This window comes from Chiloscyllium plagiosum, chromosome 11 (genome assembly GCF_004010195.1).
Source record: "Chiloscyllium plagiosum isolate BGI_BamShark_2017 chromosome 11, ASM401019v2, whole genome shotgun sequence".
Lineage (NCBI taxonomy): Eukaryota > Metazoa > Chordata > Chondrichthyes > Orectolobiformes > Hemiscylliidae > Chiloscyllium > Chiloscyllium plagiosum.
Window position 1 is genome coordinate 83,865,958 of NC_057720.1, and position 23,586 is coordinate 83,889,543.

Sequence of the window (23,586 nt, forward strand, 5' to 3'; positions counted from 1 at the left end):
GACTGGGAAGCAAGCATTGCTCTTCACTTTAAAATCTAAAATTAGGTTCATTTGTGCTGATTCACATGCAGCAGTATTTCTGCAGGTACTTCCAAGTGGCTCGCTGTTATAGAGATGAGGGATCAAAGCCAGACCGACAACCTGAATTTACCCAGGTGAGCTGTAATGGGTTTAGAATTCAGAGCAAAGATGGGACACAATTTTTAAAAAATCCTTTGTATTGTGGGCATTAATGAAATGTTAGTCTTGGAACTGACAAATTGTTCCAGTAAAATAGTAAATCTAAACATTAAAACTCAGCAATTTATCTGACTTTTTATGCACTCATGGTTGAAAATGAATGCTTTTGGCATGAGTGTTCTTGCTTTATTACCTAAGTGTTAACTAATGATAAAAATGTTGTTTAAACTATACTATCACTGATCTCCTTGCGTGTATTTTAGATCGACATTGAGATGTCCTTCATAGACCAGGCAAGGATACGGAAGCTGATAGAAGGGCTGATAGAATATTCCTGGCCAGAGGAGAAAGGAGATATTGACACCCCTTTCCCATCAATGACTTACGCAGATGCCATGGACAGTTATGGCGTTGACAAACCTGATACTCGTTTTGGAATGAAGGTGAAATTTTGTCAGGATGAGATGTATAATTTTAAACCACCTTTATCCTGAATGGCATTTTGAGTTTAAAACACTGGGTGAGATGCAGTGGAACAGAATGTTTCCCTACAGCAAGACTTGGAAAACAGCTATTTCACACCACATTCTTGTATTTCCTGAGACTTTTAGCAACAATTTGCATGTATACAGTGCCTTTAAGATTGTAAAGCATTGCAGTAAGCTTACTTAATCAAACAATATTTAACACCATCAAGCCACATGAGAGCATATTAGAACATGTATAAGCAGCATTGCAAAGAAGGAGGAAGTGCAGCGATTTAAGAAACTAAGTCCATACCTTGGCACACAGGCTGCTGAAGACATGGCTGCCAATAATGAAGCAATTAAAATTAGCAAGGTATGAGGGACCAGAAATGGAGGAGCGTAGTGATCCTGGAGGATGGTAAGGCTGTAGGAGGTTAAAGAGAGGTGAAAGTGAGAAATTTAAACATGACGTTTTGCCAAGCCAGGAGTCAGGTTAGATCAGAGGCAGAGGAACAATGGGTGAATGGAATTGGTGAGAGTTAACCTGTGGGCAGCAAAACATTTGATGAGCTAAAGTTTATGGAGGATGTGAGGTCATTGTAAGAGCATTGGAATAATAGTGCAGAGGAACTAAGATGTGCATGGGGATGTTGTCTGCAGATGAGCAACAGCAGGGATGCAGACTGCCATGGTCTTTATAATGGACATAAATGAAATCAAATCTGTAAAGCGTACACCTCACTGGAGTTTCATGATGTGAGTTGAGCTGCACTATTCCCAAGGTTGTCACAAAAGTTAAAAGATTTTAAAAAGTATAAAGAACTCCCAATTTACCTCTCTTTAGACTCCGGTTAACAGAAACCAAGAGTCAATCGGTGGATGGAGGTGGGGATGAAGGTGATAGGTTGGAGAGGAGGGTGGAGCGGATAGATGGGAAGGAAGATTGGCAGGTAGGACAGATCATGAGGATGTTGCTGAGCTGGCAGGTTGGAACTGGGGTAAGGTGGAGGGAGGGGAAATGAGGAAACTGGTGAAGTCCACATCGATGCCATGGAGTTGAAGTGTTCCGAGGCGGAAGATGAGGCGTTCTTCCTCCAGGCATCGAGTGGTGAGGGAGTGGAAGTGGAGGAGGCCCAGGACCTGCATGTCTTTGGCAGAGTGGGAGGGGGAGTTTTCCTGCTCCTCTGATGCTGCATGACCTGCTGTGCTTTTCCAGCTCCACTCTAAACTAGACTCTGATCTCCAGCATCTGCAGTCCTCACTTTTGTCAGGTTAAAGGAAAGCACGAGCTAGGTTCCTGTACTTAATAAGAATTATTATTTATTACAGATAAACAGATTCTAACTACAGATAAATAATTATGAAATGTCAGCAAATAATTCTACTGGTTATAACTCTAGACCAGTTATAAACTCCCCCTCTGCACAAATACAGGTAGAAACAAGACCTGGGTGTTATGGGCAGACGGAATGGCTGGGAAGGCAATTCAGTGGTTGCCCTCCACATGGTTTGCTGAGGTGATCCTTTTGCTGATCAGAATGCAGCTTCTCAATCTTCCTTTTCTGGATGCTTTCACTTATCTGCAGGAGGCACAGTGACTGACTCATACTTATAAAGGTCTCTCACTTATTAATTAAAAGGTACAGTTTGCAACAGAGAAGGAGAAATAAACTGTCTATTTTCAGCTTGAATTGCTTTCTACGAGCAAATCGCAAAGTTGTTGGTGTGCAAGAGGTCTTTGTCACTGATAACTGGTTGCCATATTGTAGACCAATGAGCTATTTGCTTGCACCCAAATCTCCCTTCATACACATACTCCTGGCTCCACTTTGTCTGTAACTCAGCTTTCTCCGCTGCTTGAACCAACAGCTGTTCAAACAGCACTTACAGTGAGTGTCAGATAACTTTCTTTTGAAAGAGGGCAGCAATTTTTGGGTTCTAAAACAGTTCTTTGCCTATTTTGGTCCACAATCCGAAATGCAGAGCAATAAAAAGATACGGCCTTTACAATCAACTGCACTCTGCTATAATGCGCGTTTTGGAAATGTGAATTCGCTATAACGCGATTGACAAATTGGAGACTATATATTTGTGTAGTGCGAATTTTAAAAACGTCTGTTGGTTATAATGTGATTCCGGCCCCATTAGTTTAAATGGTGATGCTGTTTCGTGATTTTCTTATAACACAGGATTGCACTAGAACATAACTACCGCATTTTAGCAGAACCAACTGTACATTTTTGATGGTCTGATTTGTTGTGATCAAGTTTGTTAAATTTCTTACACATAACACAAACACCAGTTGAATTGCAGGAAAATTGAAAATCTTGATTCTGTGAAATCTTTTCTGATTTGTATTCAAGCTACTCTAGATGAACATTAAAGAGGTTCAAAATGTTATACTGTTCATTGCTTTTCTAACCTATATTTGTAAAATTAAACAGATCGTTGATGTTAGTGAAATGTTCAGAAATACAGAGATTTCCTTCCTGCGTAATGCACTTTCCTGTCCACGTGGTGCAATACGGATGATCTCAGTTGCTGATGGAGTGGTAAGTGTAACTGAATGAAGGTTAGCTCAAAGACTGTGTAACATAAGATTCATGTGTAATTTAGGAAAAAATAACACTGCTAAATTACATTCTCTATAGGATTTCTAACTAATATATTCTGATCTCTGGAGTAGTAAATAATGAAGAGTATAGACTTCAATTACAGAAGAATATAGACAGGCTGGTCAGATGGGCTAATCAGTGGTAAATGGAACTTAATTGGATAAACGTGAATTATTGCATTTGGGTAGGACAAATAAGACAAGGGAATATGATTTTCCTGCACCTTTGATGCTGCCTGAACTGATGTGCTTTTCCAGCACCACTCTAATCTAGAATCTGGTTTCCAGCATCTGCAGCCCTTGTTTTTACCTAATATGTGATCAACTGTAGAATCCTGAGAAGTATCGAGGACCAGATGAACCTTGTTGTGCATGTACACTAGTCCCTTTAGGTATCAGAGCAAGTGGATAAGGGGATTAAGAAAAGCATATGGTATGCTTTCCTTTATTAGTCGAGGCATAAAATTTAAAACCAGGCAGTTTATGCGGGAACTGTACAAGATGTTCATTAGGCCACAGCTAAAATATTGTGTGCGTGCAGTTCTGAAATTCACATTACAGAAGGGATGTGATAGCACTGGAGAGTGTGCAGTGGAGGTTTCCCAGGATGTTGTCTGGGCTGGAGAGTTTCATTTATGAAGAGAGATTGGACAGAATGGCGTTGTTCTCTTTAGAGCACTGAAGATTAAGAGGGGACATGATTGAGATGTCTAAAATTATGAGAGTTATAGATAGGATAGACAGGAAGAAACTTTCTCCCTTGATGGAGAGATCAATGACCTGTGGGCATCGATTTAAGGTAAGGGGCAGAAGGTTTAGAGGGGATATGAAAAACATTTTCACCCAGAGGGTGGTAGGAATCTGGACACCACTGCCTGTTAAGGGTGGTAGAGGCAGAATCATCATAACATTTAAGAATGTCCACTTGCAGTGCCAAGGCATCCAAGGTTATGCCATAGTGGTGGAAAATTAGTTTAGAATGTTAGGTGGTGGTTTTTGACTGGTGCGGATGCAATAGGCTGAAGCATTTTTTTTTCTGTGCTGTAGATCTTTTACTCTATAATAGTTCTGTTCTTTACTTGCAGAAATATTTTAAAAAGAGGGATTTTGAAAACCTTACCCAATTGGCAAAATCTCAGTTTAATCAGGTAAGATAGTGACATCTAATGTTTTTGCATAAATCCTAATGAATAAAAGAAATGCATTTACCTTGATACCTGGAGCCTTTTCTATTTCCCAGTTCAGGAGTAACTGTGTTGACACCAGTTAATCCTTAAGTAAAATCCAGGGATGAAAGTAATCAGGATATAATGTTTTTTTTATAGTTCAACAACTTAATTACTTGTAATACATCCTAAGGTTTGCTGCCTTCTGGAGCCTGTAGTGTCAGAGGAATTGAACTGAGCAGTAGTTCCAATTTGTAACACTGGGAGGTTAGACTCCAAAATTATTATTAAATCAGCTCACTCTTTGATTACAATAAACTCATTGACTGGATAATTATATTAACAAATGAACAGACAATTCAGAAGGTATAATTCACCTCATTAGAGATTCGTGGGACAGGGCAGTGAGAATAAAAAAGGCTTTTGCAGAGAAGTGACAAAATTAATGTATGCCATGCCTTAGATAATGTCAGAGTAGTGCTGTGAATAATATTTCCCAATGATCTCTCCAGAAATGTGCACATAATCGATTAATTAATTTCAGTCATAGATATCTGAAAGATATATTAAGTACGAAATAATCTAAATGAGGTAGGTGAGGAACAAAAGGATCCGAGAGTAAAAGTAATAACTCCAGTTACTGAGGGGCATTACATGAGCAAATTAGGCACTAGCGTTTTTGTTAAAACTGCATCATACCTTGGTTAGATCATACTGGAAGTGTTCAGTTCTGGTTGCCTTCATTATAAAAAGGATGTAGAAGTAATGCAGAGGGTACAAAAAAACATTTCCAAGGAAGGTATCAAAAATTCCATAAGACATAGGAACTGAAATTGGGCCATTCAGCCCATCAAGTCTGCTCCACTAGTCAATCATGGCTGATGAGCTTCTCAATCCCATTCTCCCACTTTCTCTCTGTAATCCTTGATCCCCTTGATGCTCAAGAACCTATCTATCTCAGTTTTGAATATACTCAATGACCTGGCCTCCTTCGCCTTATGTGGCAATGAATTCCATAGATTCACCACTCTCTGGCTGAAGAAGTTTCTCCTTGTCTCTATTCTCCACTCCCTTTACTCTAAGACTATGCCCTCGGGTCCTAGTCTCTCCTACCAATGGAAACATCTTCCCAACATCCATTCTGTCCAGGCCATTCAGAGTTGTAGTTTCAATTCTAAACTCCGAGTATAGACCAGAGTCCTCAAACTTTTCTCATATGTTAAGCTTTTCATTCCTGGGACCATTCTCGTGAACCTCCTCTGAACATGCTGCAGGGCCAGTTCACCCTTCCAGTGAAATAGAGCCCAAAACTGTGCACCGTACTCCAAATGTGGTCTGACCAGAGCCTTTTAGAGCCTCAGAAGTACATCCCAGCTTTTATATTCAAGTCCTCTCAAAATAAATGCCATAATTGCGTTTGCCTTCCTAACTACTGACTCAACCTGCAAGTTTACCTTGAGAGAATCCTGGACTAGAACTCCCAAGTCTCTTTGCACATCAGACTTGAATTTTCTCCCCATTTCGAAAATAGTCCATGCCTCTGTTCTTCCTACCAAAGTGCACGACCTTACATTTTTCCACATTGTACTCAATCTGCTAATTTGTTCACTCTCCTAACCTGTCCAAATCCTTCTGCGGCCTCCCCACCTCCTCAGTGTTACCTGTCCCTCTATCTATCTTTGTATCGTCTGCAAACTTAGCCAGAATGCCCTCAGTTCTTTCATCTGGATCGTTAATGTATAGTGAAAAGTTGTGGTCCTAACACTGAGCCTTGCCACTTGTCACTGGCTGTTGACCTGAGAAGGACTCTCTTATCCCCATTCTTTGCTTTTAGAAATTCCTTTTAGAACATGAACATTTTGGTTCTCTTTTCTCTTGAAAAGAAAAGGCTGAGGGATGATTGAAAAGCCATTCAAAATGATGAAAGGTTTTCATACAGAGCAACTGTTCCAACTTGTGGTGAAGAGGAAAACCAGGCAGTCATTAATGTGAGATAGAAAATTCAGAGGAAAGCTTTTTACCCAAGTAGTGGTGAAAGCATGTATCTTGTTCATAGGGAGCAGTTCGTGATTATTAAAGATATATTAAGGGAACCTAGATAAGTTGGTGAGGAAGAAATAAATGTGGGTTGCTTTCATAGAGTTGGATGAGGCTGAACTGGAGCATAATTTCTAGCATAAACTATTTGGGTGGTTTGTTTTGTGTGTTATTATTCTAGGCCAGTCTCTGGGATGGCACTCTTTCATCAATTGTTCAGCCAACAAGTTACACTATAGGCTTCCTGCCATTAGGATCACTAAGGTAAATTAACTCTTTAATGCCACTGATCTAAAACTGTCAGACAATTAAGGGACAAACCTCTTAATTATTTTTATTAATTTTAGAATAATTAACAAATATTAAATTTAAAAATCATGCAAATGATTAAACAATGTCGTCAGTTGGCTAAAGAAGAGGTTACAAAGGCAGTTCTTTAACAGTAACTCCGTGTTGGCAAGCAAAATTGTGGAATGATCAGGAAAGGATGTAAGATTAATTGAGTTTATTTATCTGTAAGGACTGGAATACAAAAGTGAGAAATTTATGCTTCAGCTGCACAGGGCACTTGTTAAACCTCCTCTAGAGTACTGGATTATTTTTGAGTACTGTGATTATTTAATTTCAGCTCTGTGAACATTTATTGCTACAGTCTAGGTTACCAAAGTGATATTCTGAATTAGTAGATAACTCTTTGAAGACGGGCTGAACAACATTGTTTCGTATTGTGTTGAGTTTAGAAGATTCTCTGATGATCTAAATAAAGTACTTAAAATAATAAAGGAATGCATTGAGGTAGACACAGATGAGTTATTTCCTCTGGGAACACATAATGCATAATTCAAGATCAGCCATTTCAAAGTTACACACTTGGTGAATTTATACACACCAAGATAATTGAAATCTGAAGATCTCTTCACTACCACCACCATTGAGAATTTTGTTTTTATGCGGATATGAAGGCAAATGAAACAGAGGAACATGGGCCTGGATTTTAGGGATGCTGAGGTCTCTCTCTGTCTCTTCCCTCACTTCACATTTTTTCTGGGGAAGGAAGAAGGAAAGAGAGCCAATCCACAAGCCTGATGGGATTAGTGTTTTTGCTTTAAGGCAAGACCTCTGCACCTTCAGGGAATGCTCCAGCTTGAGAGAGCAGCCAGCCAATCAATGACTGGTGGCTCTGTAGTTGAATAAAGGCAGTTCAGTCACACAAAGCTCAGTCCTGTGTCTCAAGTTGTATTTTCATTGAGGGATTAGGGAGTGCAAGAACAGGTTGAAGAAGCTGGGGGTGCTGAGCAAGGAGGGATAAAAGCTGGCGGTTTGCCTTCAGTAAGTACAGAGGATCAACAAAGAAAGTCTATACATTTGCACAAGAACAGTCTTCAAGTAAAATACTGGTGGGTTTTGAATGAGACCCTTAAGTGACTATTACTTAGTGAGAGGGAGTTGGTGATGTAGTGTTCTTATCATTGTACTAATTATGAAGAAGTCAGATTATTCCTCTCAGGAGATGAATTCAAATCTTAATATGGAAGCTCTTATTGAATACATCTGGAACACTAAGCTCATCTCAGTTATGGTGACCGTGACTACAATCAATGTTATAAAACCCATCTGGGGTTGTAGGGAAGGAAATCTGCCGCCTTAGCCCAGTCTTGCCTACATTGGAAAATGACAGTCTCCTAAAAGAAGTAGAGTGGGAATTCGGGGCCAGCAGATTCCTCTAAGAGTGAAGGGCAGCAAGTCCAGGAAACCTTGGATGCCAAGGGGTAAAGAAAGAAGGAAGCATATGTCAGATACATCACATTAAAAACTGGGGAGGCCCTTCAGAAATATAGAGAGTATGGGGTTTGCTTAAAAAGAAAATTAGGGCAAAGAGGTGCATCTTTGGCAGATGAGATCAAGGTAAAACCCAAGACTTTTCATAAGTATAAAAGAATGGTACCTAATAGAGACCGAAGGGTCAACCTGTGCATGGAGCCAGAGGATGTGGGTGAGGTCTTAAATGGATACTTCTCATTTGTATTAACAAAGGAGAAAGACATTGTAGCCAGGGATTTTAGTTGGGATGGTGAGATTCTCGAATGCTTTAGGGTTAATAAGGAGGAGGTATTAGATGGTTTAGTGGGCAGAAAGATGCATAAATCCCCCGGACTGATGAAATGTATCCTAGGTAGCTATGGGAAGCAAGAGAGGAGAATGCTGGGGTGACGGCGGATATATTTAATACTTCACTGGCCACAGGTGAAGTGCCAGATGACTGGAGGATAGCTAATCTGGTTTCTTGAATAAAGAAAGACTGGAGGAGAGCAAATGTCCCCTTTTTCAAGAAGTGGAGTAGGAACAATCCTGGTAATTATAGTAGACCAGTTAGCCTTTCTTCAGTTGTGGGTAAAGTATTGGAAAAGTTTATAAGAGATAGGATTTATAATCATCTAGAAAAGAATAAGTTGATTAAGGATAGTCAACACAGTTTTGTGAAGGGTAGGTAGTGCCTCACAAATCTTATTAGGTTCTTTTGAGAAGGTGACCAAACAGATGGATCAGGGTAAAGTGGTCAATGTGGTGTATGTGGATTCAGTAAGGAGTTTGATTAGATTAGATTAGAATAGATAAGATTCCTGGCAGTGTGGAAACAGGCCCTTCGGCCCAACAAGTCCATACCGACCCTCCAAAGAGCAGCCCACCCAAACCCATTCTCCTACGTTACCCCTTCACCTAACACTACGGGCAATTTGATAAGGTTCCCCACAGTAGGCTATTGCACAAAATACGGAGGAATGGGATTGAGGTTTATTTAGTGGTTTGGGTCAGAAATCGGCTGGCTGGAAGAAGAGAGAGGATGGTGGTTGATGAGAAATGTTCATCCTGGAGTTCAGTTACTTGTGGTGTACCGCAAGGATCAGTTTTGGGTCCACTGTTGTTTGTCATTTTTATAAACGACCTGGATGAAGGTGTAGGTGGATGGGTAGTAAATTTGCAGATGACACTAAGGTGGTGGAGTTGTGGACAGTGTCGAAGGATGTTGCAGGTTACAGAGGGACATAGATAAGCTGCAGAGCTGGCTGAGAGGTAGCAAATGGAGCTTAATGTGGAAAAGTGTGAGGTGATTCACTTTGGAAGGAACAACATAGAATAAAGAGTACTGGGATAATGGTAAGATTCGTGCTAGTGTAGATGAGCAGAGAGATCTCTGTGTTCATGTATATAGATCCCTGAAAGCTGTCACACAAGTTGGAAGGGTTGTTAAGAAGGCATAAGATGTGTCAGCTTTTATTGGTAGAGGGATTGAGTTTCAGAGTCACGAGTCATGTTGCAGCTGTACAAAACTCTTGGAGTATTGCGTACAGTTCTGGTCACCACATTATAGGAAGGATGTGGAAGCTTTGGAAAGGCTTCAGAGGCGATTTACTAGGATGTTGCCTGATATGGAGGTAAGGCCTTACGAGGAAAGGCTGGGGGACTTGAGTCTTTTTTCGATGAAGAGAAGAAGGTTTAGAGGTGACTTAATAGAGACATATAAGATAATCAGAGGGTTAGATAGGGTGGACACAGAGCCTTTTTGCTTGGATGGTGATGGCTAGCACGAGGGGGCCTGTTTTTAAATTGAGGGATGATAGATATAGGACAGGTATCAGAGGTGGTTTCTTTACTCAAAGTAGTACGGGCGTGGAATGCCCTGCCTGTAACAACTTTAAGGGCATTTAAATGGTCATTGGATAACCATATGGATGAAAATGGAATAGTTAGGATAGATAGGCTTCAGATTGGTTCCACAGGTCGGTGCAACATCAAGGGCTGAAGGGCCTGTATTGTGCTGTAATGTTCTATGTTCTAATGGCTGCAGGGATAAGCCAGGTAATTATATATCAGTTAGTCTGATATCATTAGTAGGAACATTATTTGAAAAAATGTTCTGAAGTACAGGATTAATCAGTACTTGGAAAGGCAGGGATAGTGGGCATAGATTTGGCAGGGAGATCCTATCTGATTAATTTGAGTTGTTTGGAAAAATGACTAAATATATTGATTAGGGGAATGCTGTTGTTTTGACAAGGTCCCACATGGAAGGCTGGTCCAAAATACAAAAGTCCATTGGGTTCTTGGCAAGTTGGGAAACTGGATCCAGAATTTGCTTACAAATAGGTGCAAGGTTGTTTTTGTGATTGGAAGCCTGTGATCAGCAGGTGCCACAGACATCAGTGCTGAAATCCTTGTTGTTAGATACTTGGACGTGAGTATAGAAGGTATAATTGGTAAGTCTGCAGATTTATTGATAGTGTGGAGGATGGTCCCAGACAACAGTCTGATATTGATCAACTGTTAAATTGGTTAGAGCAGATGGAATTTAATCCCAATAAGTGTGAGATGATGCAGCTTAGGAGATCTAATAAGGGAAAGATATACACAATGAATGGTAGGTCCCTAGGGAGTACTGAGGGAACAAAGGGACCTTGGTGTACAAGTCCGTAAGTTGCTGAAAGTGTCAGTACAGGTGCGCAAGGTGGTGAAGAACCTTTTTGTTTTGGGATGTTTGCCTTCATTAGTCGGTGCATAGAATATTGGAACAAGCAAGTCTCTGTACAACTTTATAACACATTGATTAGGCCACAGACAGAATAATGAATTCAGTTCTGGTTGCCACACAATTGGAGGGATGTGATTGTACTAGCGAGGGTGCAGAGGAGATCCACCAGGATGTGGCCCAGGATGAAAATTCTCAGGTATGAGGAGAGACTGGATAGATTGGATTCATTTTCCTTGGAGTAGGGAAGGCTGAGGGGGGATCATAATGAGATATACAGAATTTTGAGAGATATAGACACAGTAGATTGTGAGAATGTCTTCCCATGGCAGATGTGTCTGAGACCAGAAGATTTAAGTTTAAGGTGAGGACCAATGGTTTAGTGGAGATTGGAGAAAAATAAAGTTTCACCCAGAGGCTGATAGTAATGTGGAACATGCTGCCTGAAAGGGTGGTGGAGGCAAGTATTCATGCATCTGGAATAAGCATCTGGATACATGCGAAAACATTGTAGGCAGTGGACCAAGTGCAGCTAAATGGGATTAGTGTAGTTTGGTATTTGTTGGTTAGTTTATCCATGGTGGGCTGAAGGGCATTTTTCTATGTCTCTGACTCCAGACCTATAGTAATGTGATTGACTGTTAGCTGCCCTTTGAGGTACCCAAAAAAGGCACTCAGTTCAAAGGCATTTAAGAATGGGCAACAAATGCAGGTCTTGCAAGCGATCCTCACTATAGAATAAAGAAAACAATATTAAGGATCTCAATAGGTCCAAGGATGGGTAGGGACCAGGAAGGCCAGCCTCCAGATTTTACATGTCTCTGCTTTCTGCCTTCAATCACATCAGGTAGAGGAGTGTAAAATCCAGCCCATTGAGTTCTGAATGATGAACTTCAATTCTTATATTTGTTTGTTTTTTCCATGTCAAAAACACTGGTATATTCTTTTAAACTACGTTAAAAACTTATTCAATTCTCTCGAGTGGTAGAGTTCAAGCTTTCTTGACCTCCCAATGAGTGCAGCACCAGGACTTTGATATCCCTCGTCACCTGTTTCTACTACTTTTGTAAAAAGGATTCCACATGGATTGAGTCTTGCAGGACACTTTATGTCCTCCTCAATGAACAGTCTCCAGTCCTATGGTGTTGATGGCTTATTTCTGGTAAATGTTTTAGGTGTATAAGTCTTTGTAATTTAAAATTAGCCTTTGCCTTTCCCATCGTTCAATATGGCTGCTGACTTCATTTTGAGGTTATTTTTAAAGAATTTTTGCCAATAGACAGCTCCCTTCTTGAGTTGTTTACATTGTGACCATGGCAAAGTTAGTTTACATTGTTTGTATTGGTGCAACACGCATGTATGGATTTTCAGGTGTTTTACCATGCCCTATCAAATAGAAAACTGAAGCACACTACATTAGATTACATTACTACATTACATTGTGGCCACATTTTTATGATTTTATTTATTTTCACTTGCATTTTACAGTGAATAATTCAGTAAAATACAATGAAAGGCTTTAACAGTCGCCACAACTCAGCACCATTTTGAATAGTTTTGGAATAAAAATGATAAAAGATGTAACTGATATTTTTAGTGAATGACCAAGGGACAGAAGGTCACAAAGTCAATGTACGGAGAGGCATTTTTAAACTATATAAATAATTTGATTCTTGACATAAAACAGTTGATCCATAGTGCACATATAACATATTCAGGAGGATAAAGCGTAGTGAGCATCTGTGGGTGAACCATAAGATTTCTCTAAAGGTTTACAAGGTGCAGCTCCATGTTATTGCAGCATAGACTGATTGAATATGTGTTGATTGCTGATATTTCATGTATAGAGTTCCAGCTTTGAATCATGTGTTGTGTGTAGCAAAGCCAAATTCTTCATATGTTTATTGAGTCACCTGTTCTGCCATCCTTACAGGATGTCATTCACAATGCAGAGCCCCAGAGATTTTATAATCCATTCCTCTCAGCTGGGCTGCTGCCATGCTGTCATAAGAGAAACCTATTGGGGACAAAAAACAGTAAATCTTCACTGAAATTGAAGGTATTCTTCACCAATTGGTCTCTGCCAACAGGACTTAACGTTTGTTACGCTGCAACCTGATGGCACATGGAAATCTGCAATTTCCAAATTCCTTACAGATATGGAGAAATCTCAGCTATGTCACATAACCAATATTCAAAAAGGTGATGTGCTGATTCTTGCAGCAGGAGATTGGACAAAGGCAGTAAGTATTTTACTTATTTAAGTTATTGGTAACCATTGTTAGGAACAACATCAACATTTGTTTAGAAAGGCATGGCTTAAATCAAGGGATGCCAGCATAGATTGGTTAAATCCAAATCATATCTGATTAACTTTGACTAGTTACTAGCTTAATATGGAGCATACTTCGGACTTTGGTTCATTTAATAAGAAACTGTAAAGTTGTGACTCTTTGGATAGGTATCTGGGAGAAGCACTATCACCACAGTACTTTTCCTTAGAGATAATCATATTGGTAAAACAGCTTTTGAGCTTCTAATATCCATATGTGAAGTATCAGCTTCTCACTTAAACTTCTAATATGATCAGCTTCAGGCTGATTGATTTTCTTCTACACCTTGTGCAGTGATTGATTTTTATAGTAACAAACTTACCAGTCACTCTTAGTCATGCATTTTATTTAACCTGTCACAGAATGCTGCATTAGGGAAATTGCGGTTGGAGTGTGCAGATATTTTGGAATCTAGAGGTGTCACCCTCAGAGATCCAGGTATATTCAATTTCCTATGGATCATCGATTTTCCACTGTTTCTACCAAAAGAAGACAATCCTGAAGAGTTTGAATCGGCTCATCACCCCTTTACGGCACCACATCCAGATGATATCCATCTCATCTACACAGAGCCTAACAAGGTAAGATACAATGACAGAATCTTACACTGAACTGGGCAATCTTCACCACTAACATTTTTCAGTTAATTTTCTTGATAGACAGTGTTTTTATAACTTAAAAAATGTATTATCTGTTTTCAAAATGAATACAGGTTCTCTAAAACATCCATTAGAGCTAATGATTTTGCAAGGTTAAATTGGTAATTTTGGCTTCTATATTGTTGCGAGAACCCAAGGCCTTCACCGGTTGTAGAAGAAATGACAATTGCGACAGGTCTTGCTCAACTTGTGAGTGTCTCAGTCAACCTGTAAGATTGGGTCTGTACCAAACCCTCAGCTTGAGGCATAAGTGTTCCCTGGGGATCACTGACAGACTTACTAAGTTTGATAGAGTAACTAAAATGTTAGTGTTAGAGCATAATTCCTGGCATGGGTTGGGCCAAATGGCCTATTTCTATGTTTTGTGTAAATTGTCTGTAGATGCCCTGAAGAAAGCATGTGGATGAGTACCTGATGATCATTGTAATGGGATCTTTTCTTATTTGGACTTTTGTGAGTTTTCTCTAGGTGAGGAGTCAACATTATGACTTGGTGTTAAACGGCAATGAAATAGGAGGAGGCTCCATTCGAATACATAATATGGAGTTGCAGAAATACGTCCTTGAGACAATACTAAAGGTACATAGCTTAACTTTAATTACTTATTCTTTTTGCAACTTCACTAAAATATATGATTCACAGTGCAATAAATGTTAGGAATTGTGCAGAGGCCCTGAAATTGAGAGTTGTAAATTAAGTTGCTGAAGTTGAATTTCTTAGGTATTACTAGGAAAAAAGAGTTTTGTTGCTGCTGCAGCCCACATGTCCAATGACAGGGCAGGTGGATTGGTTACATTTCAACTTCTAAGTGTCAGTGTAATGAAATTATTTCTGGTGGTCAGAGGTGACCTCTCGCAACCAAATGATGGAGGAAGGAAGAATGTCCTTGAATATCCCATTGGTGTGTCACCGCATGCAAATACCTACTTTTCTTCATGAAGTGCTTTCAATAAAACATCCAAAGATGTTTAAGAGGAGCATTATAAAACAAAATAAGACAGTCACACGAGATGTTACTTTTTAAAAAAAGCTTGGTCAAAGAGGAAGATTTTTAAGGAGTATCTCAGAGAGGGAACTAGGAAGTCAACAGGAGAAGTCGAGGAAACCAGATGTTTGGGCCTAGGCAACTGAAGACATGACCATCAATGGAGGAACATATAAATTTAGGGTGCTCAAGCGACCAGAATTAGTATAGCACAGATGTCTTGGAGAGCTGTGGGGCTTGCAGAAATTTCAGAGCTTCAGAGGAATTTGAACACCTAGGTGAGAATTTTAAAATCAAGATGTTTCTTAACCGGAGCCAGTGTAGATTCCTCCTCATGCAAAAGAGTTTTAAATGGCATCAAAGGAGACTAGCCAATATTGTGTGGTATAGTCAAATGTAGAGGTAACAAAGGCATGGATGAAGATTGAAGTAGCAGATGAAATCAGATAATGTTATGGTGGTGTAAATATGCAGTTTTTGTGATTTTGCAGACATGTAGTCATTAGTTGATCTCTGGGTCAAATATGATGTTGAGGTTGCAGACAATCTGGTTTAATCTCAGCTGGTAACCAGGAAGCGTAATGGAGGTGGCGATTAGGGAACGAAGTTTAAAATGGAGACAGAAGAGGCTTCACACTTTCCAATATTTAACAGGAGGAAATATCTGCTCATCCACAATTAAATGTCAGACAGATGGTCTGAAAATAAAGCAACAATGGAAGAGCCTAGAGGTTTGGAGCTAAGGCAGAATTGGATATTGTTAATGCACCTTTGAGAAAGAAAACCATATTGTTCCTTGGTTACATCATCCAAAAACCTGTGGGTGAGAAATAAGAGAGCATCAAAGATTGTTCGCTGTGGGAATATGATAGGTAATAGTGTAGAAGCAGGAGGAGAAGCCACTGCAAGTGATTGATTGATTCATTTATTCATTAGCAGTCCCTTGCAGACAAGGATGACTTGGCTCCACTCTGAGGGTGAGTCTGTAGGTGGCTTTATACACTGATGCGGCTATTGCAAGCTCTGTTACACTTGGGGCAGACGTTAGTCACAGGAAGAGGTGGATGGGATGCTGGTGTGGCAGCATGCTCCTTTTGCTCTTATCAGCTGGCTTCTGATGGCAAGTCTTGAGGTGCTCATGCATTCCCAGGTGCTCCTCTTCCACTTTAAGTGGCCTTGAGCCAGTGATTCCCAGATACCTGTGAGAATGCTGCACTTCACCAGTGAGGAATTGAGTGTATCACTGATTTGCTTCCTCTGTTCACCTTGGGCTGTCCTGCCATTTAGAAGCTGAGAGAAGAGCACCTGCTTAGGGAGTTTCGTGTTAATCATGCGAAAGATGTGCCTCAACCATTGTAGCCAATCCAAGGTGGTCAGTGCTTCAATGCTGGGGAGTTGGCCTAGTCGAGGACGCTTCGTGTTGGTGTAATTTTCTTACCAGTTAATACACAGGATATTGCGAAGGCAGTGTTGGTGGAACAAGTGATACTCTGATTACAATTGGACAATTAAGAAATAAGCACCAGAGCTCATTGGAGAAAGTGCACATGGGGTCCATCAATGCTCTCGCCTTTACAGAAAGGTGGGCAGTGCAGGGGATACACTGATCTATTTCCCCTTCTAATTCTATTTTGATTCAGTCCCTTCCCAGTCTCCTTATGCCTCCTCCTCCTCTTCGCCCCCCCCCCCACCTCCAACCACCAACCTTTGATGTTTTGCATTGCCAACAATGGATTTGCATGTAAATATTGAATTGGCTACATGGGTGTTTTTACTGGTGGTGGATAGCAGTTTGAAAGAAAAAATGCAGGAAAAAAGTCACAGTGCTTACGTGATAAGAAAGTTGCTCAGTTTTGTATAAAAACACTTAGTATCATAGTATCCTTACAATGTGGAAGCAGGCTATTCAGCCCATCAATTCCTTTACTGACCTTCTGCAGAGCATCCCACCTAGACCGACACCATCACTGTAACCTTGCATTTCCCATGGCTAATCCACCTAGCCTGCTCATTCTTGGACACGCTATGGGCCAATTTAGTATAGCGATCCACCTAACCTGTACATCTTTGGACTGTGGGAGGATCAGAGCATCCAGAGGAAATCACACAGACACGGAGAACGTACAAACTCCCCACAGAAAGTTGTGTGATGCTGGAATCAAAGCTGGATCCTTGATGCTATGAGGCAGCAGTGCTAACCACTGAGCCACTGTGCAGCCCACAGTGGGTAGGCTTCACCACTTCTAGGTTGGGGAAAGAATAGAATCAAGCAAAATTAATCCATTCGTTGATCAGAATATTGAGTATTGAAAGTGAGATAGGGTGAATAGCTTTGGCTGTGAACAATGGGGAATGTTAGTTGAAGGAATGATAGTGAAAAGGCAATGGCAAGCATTCAAAGAATGAATGGGTGAACTGCAATAATTGTTCGTTCCTGTCTGGTGCAAAAGTAAATTGGAAAAGTAGCCAAACTATGGCTTACAAGGAAAATTGGAGAAAGTATTGGACAAAAAAAAAAGACCTGCAGAGTGGGAGCAGTTTAGAATTCAGCAACAGAGGACAAAGAGATTGATTAAGAAAGAATACAAGAGTAAATTTGCAGGAACATAAAAACTGACTGTAAAAGTTTCTCTGGGTATATGAAGAGAAACCAATTGTTGAAGACTAATGTAGGCCCCTTACAGTCAGAAACAGGGGAATTTATTGTGGGGATCAAAAATAACTGACCAACTAAATACATTCTTAGATTCTGTGTTCACAAGAAGACACGAATAACATGCCAGAAATGTTAGGGAACATAGGGTTTAGTGAGAGGGAGGAACTGCAGAAAATCAGTATTAATAGGAAAATGTTGTTGGGGAAATTGGGTTGAAGATCAGTAAATCTTCAGGCCTTGATAATTTACGTCCCAGAGTACTTAAGAAAATGGCCCTAGAAATAGGGAATGCATTGGCAGTTATCTTCAAACAGTTCCTACAGATTGGAGGGTAGCTAATGTAAGCGCACTCTATTTAAAAAGGAAAGTCAAGTGAAAACTGGGAAAATATAGACCAGTCAGCTTGACAGCAGTAATGGGGAAAATGTTAGAGTCCATTTTAAAAGATTTAATAAAGAGTCATAAATTTACAAAATGGAAAATCATGCTTGACAAATCTATTGGAATTCTTCAAGGATGTAGAATTGTTGAGGGGGGAATCCAATTCTTGTGATTTATTTGGACTTTCAGAAGGCTGTTGACAGAGTTTCCACATAATACGTTATCATGGAAAGTTCAAGCACTAAGAGTGGGGGTAGTGTCTTGAAATGGATCGAAGCAAAGATTAGGAATAAACACGTCTTCCAATGGGTAGCAGTGACTATTGGGTTGGAGGGTGAACTCTGAAAAGGACCCAGCAATACTGGAGTGTGATTTGGACCAGCTGAATGAGTGGGCAAATGGATGGCAGTTGCAATATAATGTGGATAAATGTGAGGTTTGAGTTTGATTTATTATTGTGACATGTACCAAGATACAGTGAAAAGTGTTATTCTGCATGCTATACAAGCAGGTAGTGTCATAGTGCATCAGGCTAGCAGAACATGGTGCAGAATACAGTATTACAGCTGCACAGAAGGTGCAGAGAGAGAGTTGTACACTTTGATAGTAGATTATTATTTGTGGTTATAAATTGACAAAGAGGAATGTGCAATGAGACCTTGGTGTCTTCAAACACCATTTGCTTAAAGTAAGCATACAGATGCAGCAGGCGGTAAAGAAGGCAATTGGTATCTTGGCCTTCATAGCAAGAGGATTCAAGTACAGAACCGGGGATGTCTTGCTACCATTAATAAGGGCCTTGGTGACACCACACTGGGTGTGTTGTGTGCAGTTATCTGAGGAAGAATGTTCTTGTTATGAGAGGCAGTGCAGCAAAGATTTACCAGATTAATGTAGGATGAGATTGAATCGGTTAAGAATTGTACTCACTGGAGTTCAGAAGAATGAAGGTGGATTCATAGAAGTGTATAAAATTCTAGCAGGACTTGACAAGGTAGATGCAGGATGTTCTAGATGGCAGGAGAGTCCAGAACAAGGGGGTCACAGACTAAGGATACAAGGTATACCACTTAGAACTGAGATGAGGAGATATTTCTCCACAGAAAGCAACCTAGGCCAAGCATTGTATTATTTCAAGGAGTCGGGTATAGCGCTTGGGGCTAATGGGATCAAAGAATATGGGAGAAAAGCGGGAACAAGCTATTGAGTTGGACAATCAGTTGTGATTGTAATGAATGACAGAACAGTATCAAAGGGCCAAATCGCCTACTCCTACTCCTATTTTCAATATTTCTCTATTTTCAGCAATAATTCATGACTACATATATTTTTTAATCCCTTTGGAAAAAACGGTAGCTCAGTGGTTAGCATTGCTAGCTCACAGCAGCAGGGACCCAGGTTCGATTCCAGCCTTGGGCAACTGTGTGCAGTTCGAACATTCTCCGTACGTTTGCATGGGTTTCTGCCAGGTGCAGAAACAGATTAGATATTGAAATAGATGCGCTCTAGCATTCAGAATGGACAATAAACATGAAGTTCAGTATTTAATTTTACAATCAGACAAAAAGCCTCAGTCCCAAGTGACAGTTGCTGGTAAACACTATCTGGCCCATTATGAGAAAGAAAAGAGGGGAAAACCATGATTTTATGCTATTTTTTGTTTTAACATAGAAACTTTCTTATTCAATATTTCCTTTGAGCATGGGCTTTCTCCCTAGTTTTCTCCCTAGTCTAAAGATATGTGGGCTAGGTGAATTTACCATGCTTAAAAAAAATTGCCTCATGGTGTCCATAGATTTTTAGATTAGATTTTAGATTACATTACAGTGTGGAAACAGGCCCTTCGGCCCAACAAGTCCACACCGACCCGCCGAAGCGAAACCCACCCATACCCTTACATTTACCCCTTACCTAACACTACGGGCAATTTAGTATGGCCAATTCACCTGGCCCTGCACATCTTTGGACTGTGGGAGGAAACCGGAGCACCCGGAGGAAACCCACGCAGACACGGGGAGAACGTGCAAACTCCACACAGTCACTCACCTGAGGCGGGAATTGAACCCGGGTCTCAGTGCTAACCACTGTGCCACCGTGCCGCCCACATGTGTAAGCTAGGTAGATTAGCCATGGTTAATGCAGGGCCAAAGGAATTGGGTAGGGCAGTGTACCTAGTTGGGATGTTCTTCAGAAGGTTGGTGCAGACTTGATGAGCCAAATGGCCTCTATCTCCAATATAGGGATTCTATACAAAATTGGCTGTTGTCTCTTCAGTCAGATGGATTTTAATCTTGATAAGGGTGTAATTACTAGGTGTACATTGTCAAATGCGTTAAATTCAGAAGCATAACATCATCTATATTACCTTCATTATTACCATAAAAGAACTTGATCAAATTATTCAAAATGATTTTCCTTTAACAAATGTGTACTGACTTTTATTTATACATGCACCTGGTGTGCAACTGCAAGCAAAGATACTCCTGACCCAACTTTTCATGATGTAACTGAAACAATATTTGCCAACTAGAAACAAGGGTTACATGATCACATGCCAGGTCCTAGTTGGACAACCCGAGTTGGAAAAAAGGATTGCATCATTTTGAAAATTAGCACTGCCTACCAGGGGTTCAGATCACAACAGTCTAATTCGAATAGACTTGAAATTTTAAAAAATTCCATATGTATTTATTAATTAATTTATTTGTATGTAACAGGAAGACAGTGGGTTGTTATCACATCTACTTGAGGCACTAGATTCCGGAGCACCACCCCATGGCGGGATTGCATTGGGTGAGTTCCAGATTGGTTTGTTTTTTGTCACTCCTACCTGTAAACCAGCAACAAAGAACCTGAGACAGGAATAATTTGGAACTTTGTTGATTGGGGCTATTTGTGACTGTGAAAATTATAGGTCAGAGGTAGGTTGACTTTCTTTCTTCATTCTCATAATTTTCCTGAGCAAATTTAATGTCTTCAACAGTTTACTACATGATTTCTGTGTAAACTGTTGATGTTGGACTAGAGGACAACCTGTAGCCCATGCTCAAAGGAAATATTGAATAAGGAAGTTTCTATGTTAAAACAAAAAATAGCATAAAATCATGGTTTTCCCCTCTTTTCTTTCTCATAATGGGCCAGATAGTGTTTACCAGCAACTGTCACTTGGGACTGAGGCTTTTTGTCTGATTGTAAAATTAAATACTTCATGTTTATTGTCCATTCTGAATGCTAGAGCGTATCTATTTCAATATCTAATCTGTTTCATTTTAGGTTTGGACAGACTCTTAGCTCTTATAGTTGGAGCATCAAGTATCAGGGATGTCATTGCTTTTCCAAAGTCCTTCAGAGGTCGTGATCTTATGAGTAAAGCACCAGACTATGTTAGCCCTGAAGAGCTGAATCCGTATCATATTCAGGTCAACTGGCCAACAGAAATGCATGAAGACAACGATAAGTCATGATTTATTGTAGTGACTGGTAACACTTTAAAGCAAATATGCACAGGAAATCTAATTGGAATTTGGATCATATTAGTTTGCACTGTTTCTATGGCTTGGGAACCAATAAAATCATTGAAAACTTGTGGCAGGAGCAGCTCTCTGCTATGGTGGTATGTTTAGTGTGTCTATTGATCAGATTTCAGTTTCTGAACAATGTTTCAAATTTATGGTCATTTAAAGTTAATTAAATTACAGGATCCCTCACTTAGAAATGCGATCCCAAAGAGTGTTGTAATTTTAAAGATCTGACATATGAACGTTTCCTGTGCTTAAGAATAGCTATTTTATATTGTGCTGCATTGTGTTGCAACTTGCGTACAAATCGACTTGCAAACGGACTCAAGAACAGATTTCGTTCACAACCGGGGACTGTCTGCAGTAGAAAATGTTTTTTTTAAAACTACCAGATGTCTGAATTCTTAGCACGATGTCCTATGCAGGTCCAGAGGATAGTGCTAAATTACTCTCTTTTTCACTTCAGTGCCTGAATGTAGTTGATCTGTTTTCAGCCAGAAGGCTCCCTCTGTGATCTGGCCAAAATGTGTTTAGTATAGGAAGCATCAGACAATTTTATTTTTATCTTTCTTCTTTCTTTTCTTTCAAACTCATTGTAGCAGTAGTCCAAACTCATTGTAGCAGTAGGACTATAAACTGGTGTCCGAACATGACACCAGTTTATAGTCCAACAGGTTTATTTCTTCATCTGACAACGGAGAAGCGCTCTGAAAGTATGTGATTTTAAATAAACCTGTTGGACTATAATCTGGTGTTGTGTGACTTCTGACTTTGTCCAACCCAGTCCAACACTAGCATCTCCACATCATTGTTGCAATAGTGTCCATGTTTGTTCAATTATTAGAATAATATATATTAATTCCTGTTCATTAATTCTTGGATCACAGTGACGTTAGGCATGATATTGCTTTGTCCATCTGGTACAGAAAGCCTCAACCACACTTTTGTTACCTCCAACTATGACTTTTCCAATATAAACGTAGTTGATTCTTAGGCTATATATTCTGTATAAGCTCAGTCATCCAAATGTCTGCTACCCAGACCATATAACTTGCATGAAGTCCTGTTCACCCATTACCCAAGTTTTATTTGGCCTATGTTATGTCTTGGTTAAACCACATCTTTTAAAACTCTCATTCCTATTTTCAAATCCCTCCATGGCTTTGCCTCCATCCTCTCTTGCACTCCTGTAAATGTAACCTTTTTCAGCATCCCCAATTTTTAATCCTTTCACAGTCATGATCATGTCTTCAGATATCAAGCGACTGTGCTCCTCTTGACTGAAAACAACAAATGTTGGAGATTACAGGATGTCAGACAGCATTCATGGAGAGATAGCACATCATCTAGACTTTAAACGTTTGCTTGCTCTCTTTCCATGGACGCTGTCTGACCTGCTGTGATCGCCAGCATTTGTTGATTTCGGTACAGATTGCAGCATCTGAAGTAATTTGCTCCAAGACTATGCTCTTGGTTCCTTCCTGTACCTCAGCTTACCACTATTGTTTCCTTAATGATGTTTTGATCATGCTTTTGTTGATCTGTTTCATGTTTCCTATGGATATGAACTTTTTTTAAAAAAAAGGGCCAGTATTCCCCATCTGCATGTGGAAAAGCTTTATTTTCCCCATTAGTTAACACTCCCATAGTAGCTAGATTTGATCCATATATTCTTTTGTTATAAGATTGTATTGTGGCTTTTTTAAAATGACGTGTACAGTCAAATAAAAAATTGTAATACTGTCAATGCATTTCTTTCCTCAATCAAATTTTGATAACAGTTAAAGATTTTCAGTGGGCTATATTTTAAGCTTATCTGTGAGTGGCTTCAAAATTAATGGAACTGAATTGAGTTTATTGTCACGTTTACCAAGGCACAGTGAAAAGCTTTGTCTTGCGAGCGATACAGGCAGATCACATAGTTAAATAGCATAAATAAGTAACTAATACATAAACAGTGGCAAACAGGTACAGGCGAATGCTAAGAGTTTGTGAGTCCACTCAGTATTCTAACAGTAGGGTAGAAACTGTTTAGAAACAGGCTGGTGCATGTGTTCAGGCTTCT

General features: G+C 39.9%; 1 protein-coding gene across 4 annotated transcripts in view; it reads left to right on the plus strand.

The window, feature by feature from the left end:
• dars2 (aspartyl-tRNA synthetase 2, mitochondrial) overlaps positions 1 to 23,268 on the plus strand; it is a 43,139-nt gene extending 19,871 nt beyond the window's left edge. Inside the window, exons 9-17 of one of the 4 annotated variants that reach the window (XM_043699962.1) lie at positions 86 to 155; positions 444 to 623; positions 3,092 to 3,199; positions 4,347 to 4,409; positions 13,080 to 13,232; positions 13,685 to 13,903; positions 14,450 to 14,560; positions 20,721 to 20,796; positions 21,277 to 23,268. In XM_043699962.1, the coding sequence (XP_043555897.1) occupies positions 86 to 155; positions 444 to 623; positions 3,092 to 3,199; positions 4,347 to 4,409; positions 13,080 to 13,232; positions 13,685 to 13,903; positions 14,450 to 14,560; positions 20,721 to 20,796; positions 21,277 to 21,467 (1,171 nt within the window). In that variant the 3' untranslated portion in view covers positions 21,468 to 23,268. Of the gene's footprint in view, positions 1 to 85; positions 156 to 443; positions 624 to 3,091; positions 3,200 to 4,346; positions 4,410 to 13,079; positions 13,233 to 13,684; positions 13,904 to 14,439; positions 14,561 to 20,720; positions 20,797 to 21,276 lie in introns of those variants that run through there. The other 3 variants (XR_006313045.1, XM_043699963.1, XM_043699964.1) reach the window with 3 other exon arrangements.
• Positions 23,269 to 23,586: the final 318 nt, after the last annotated feature.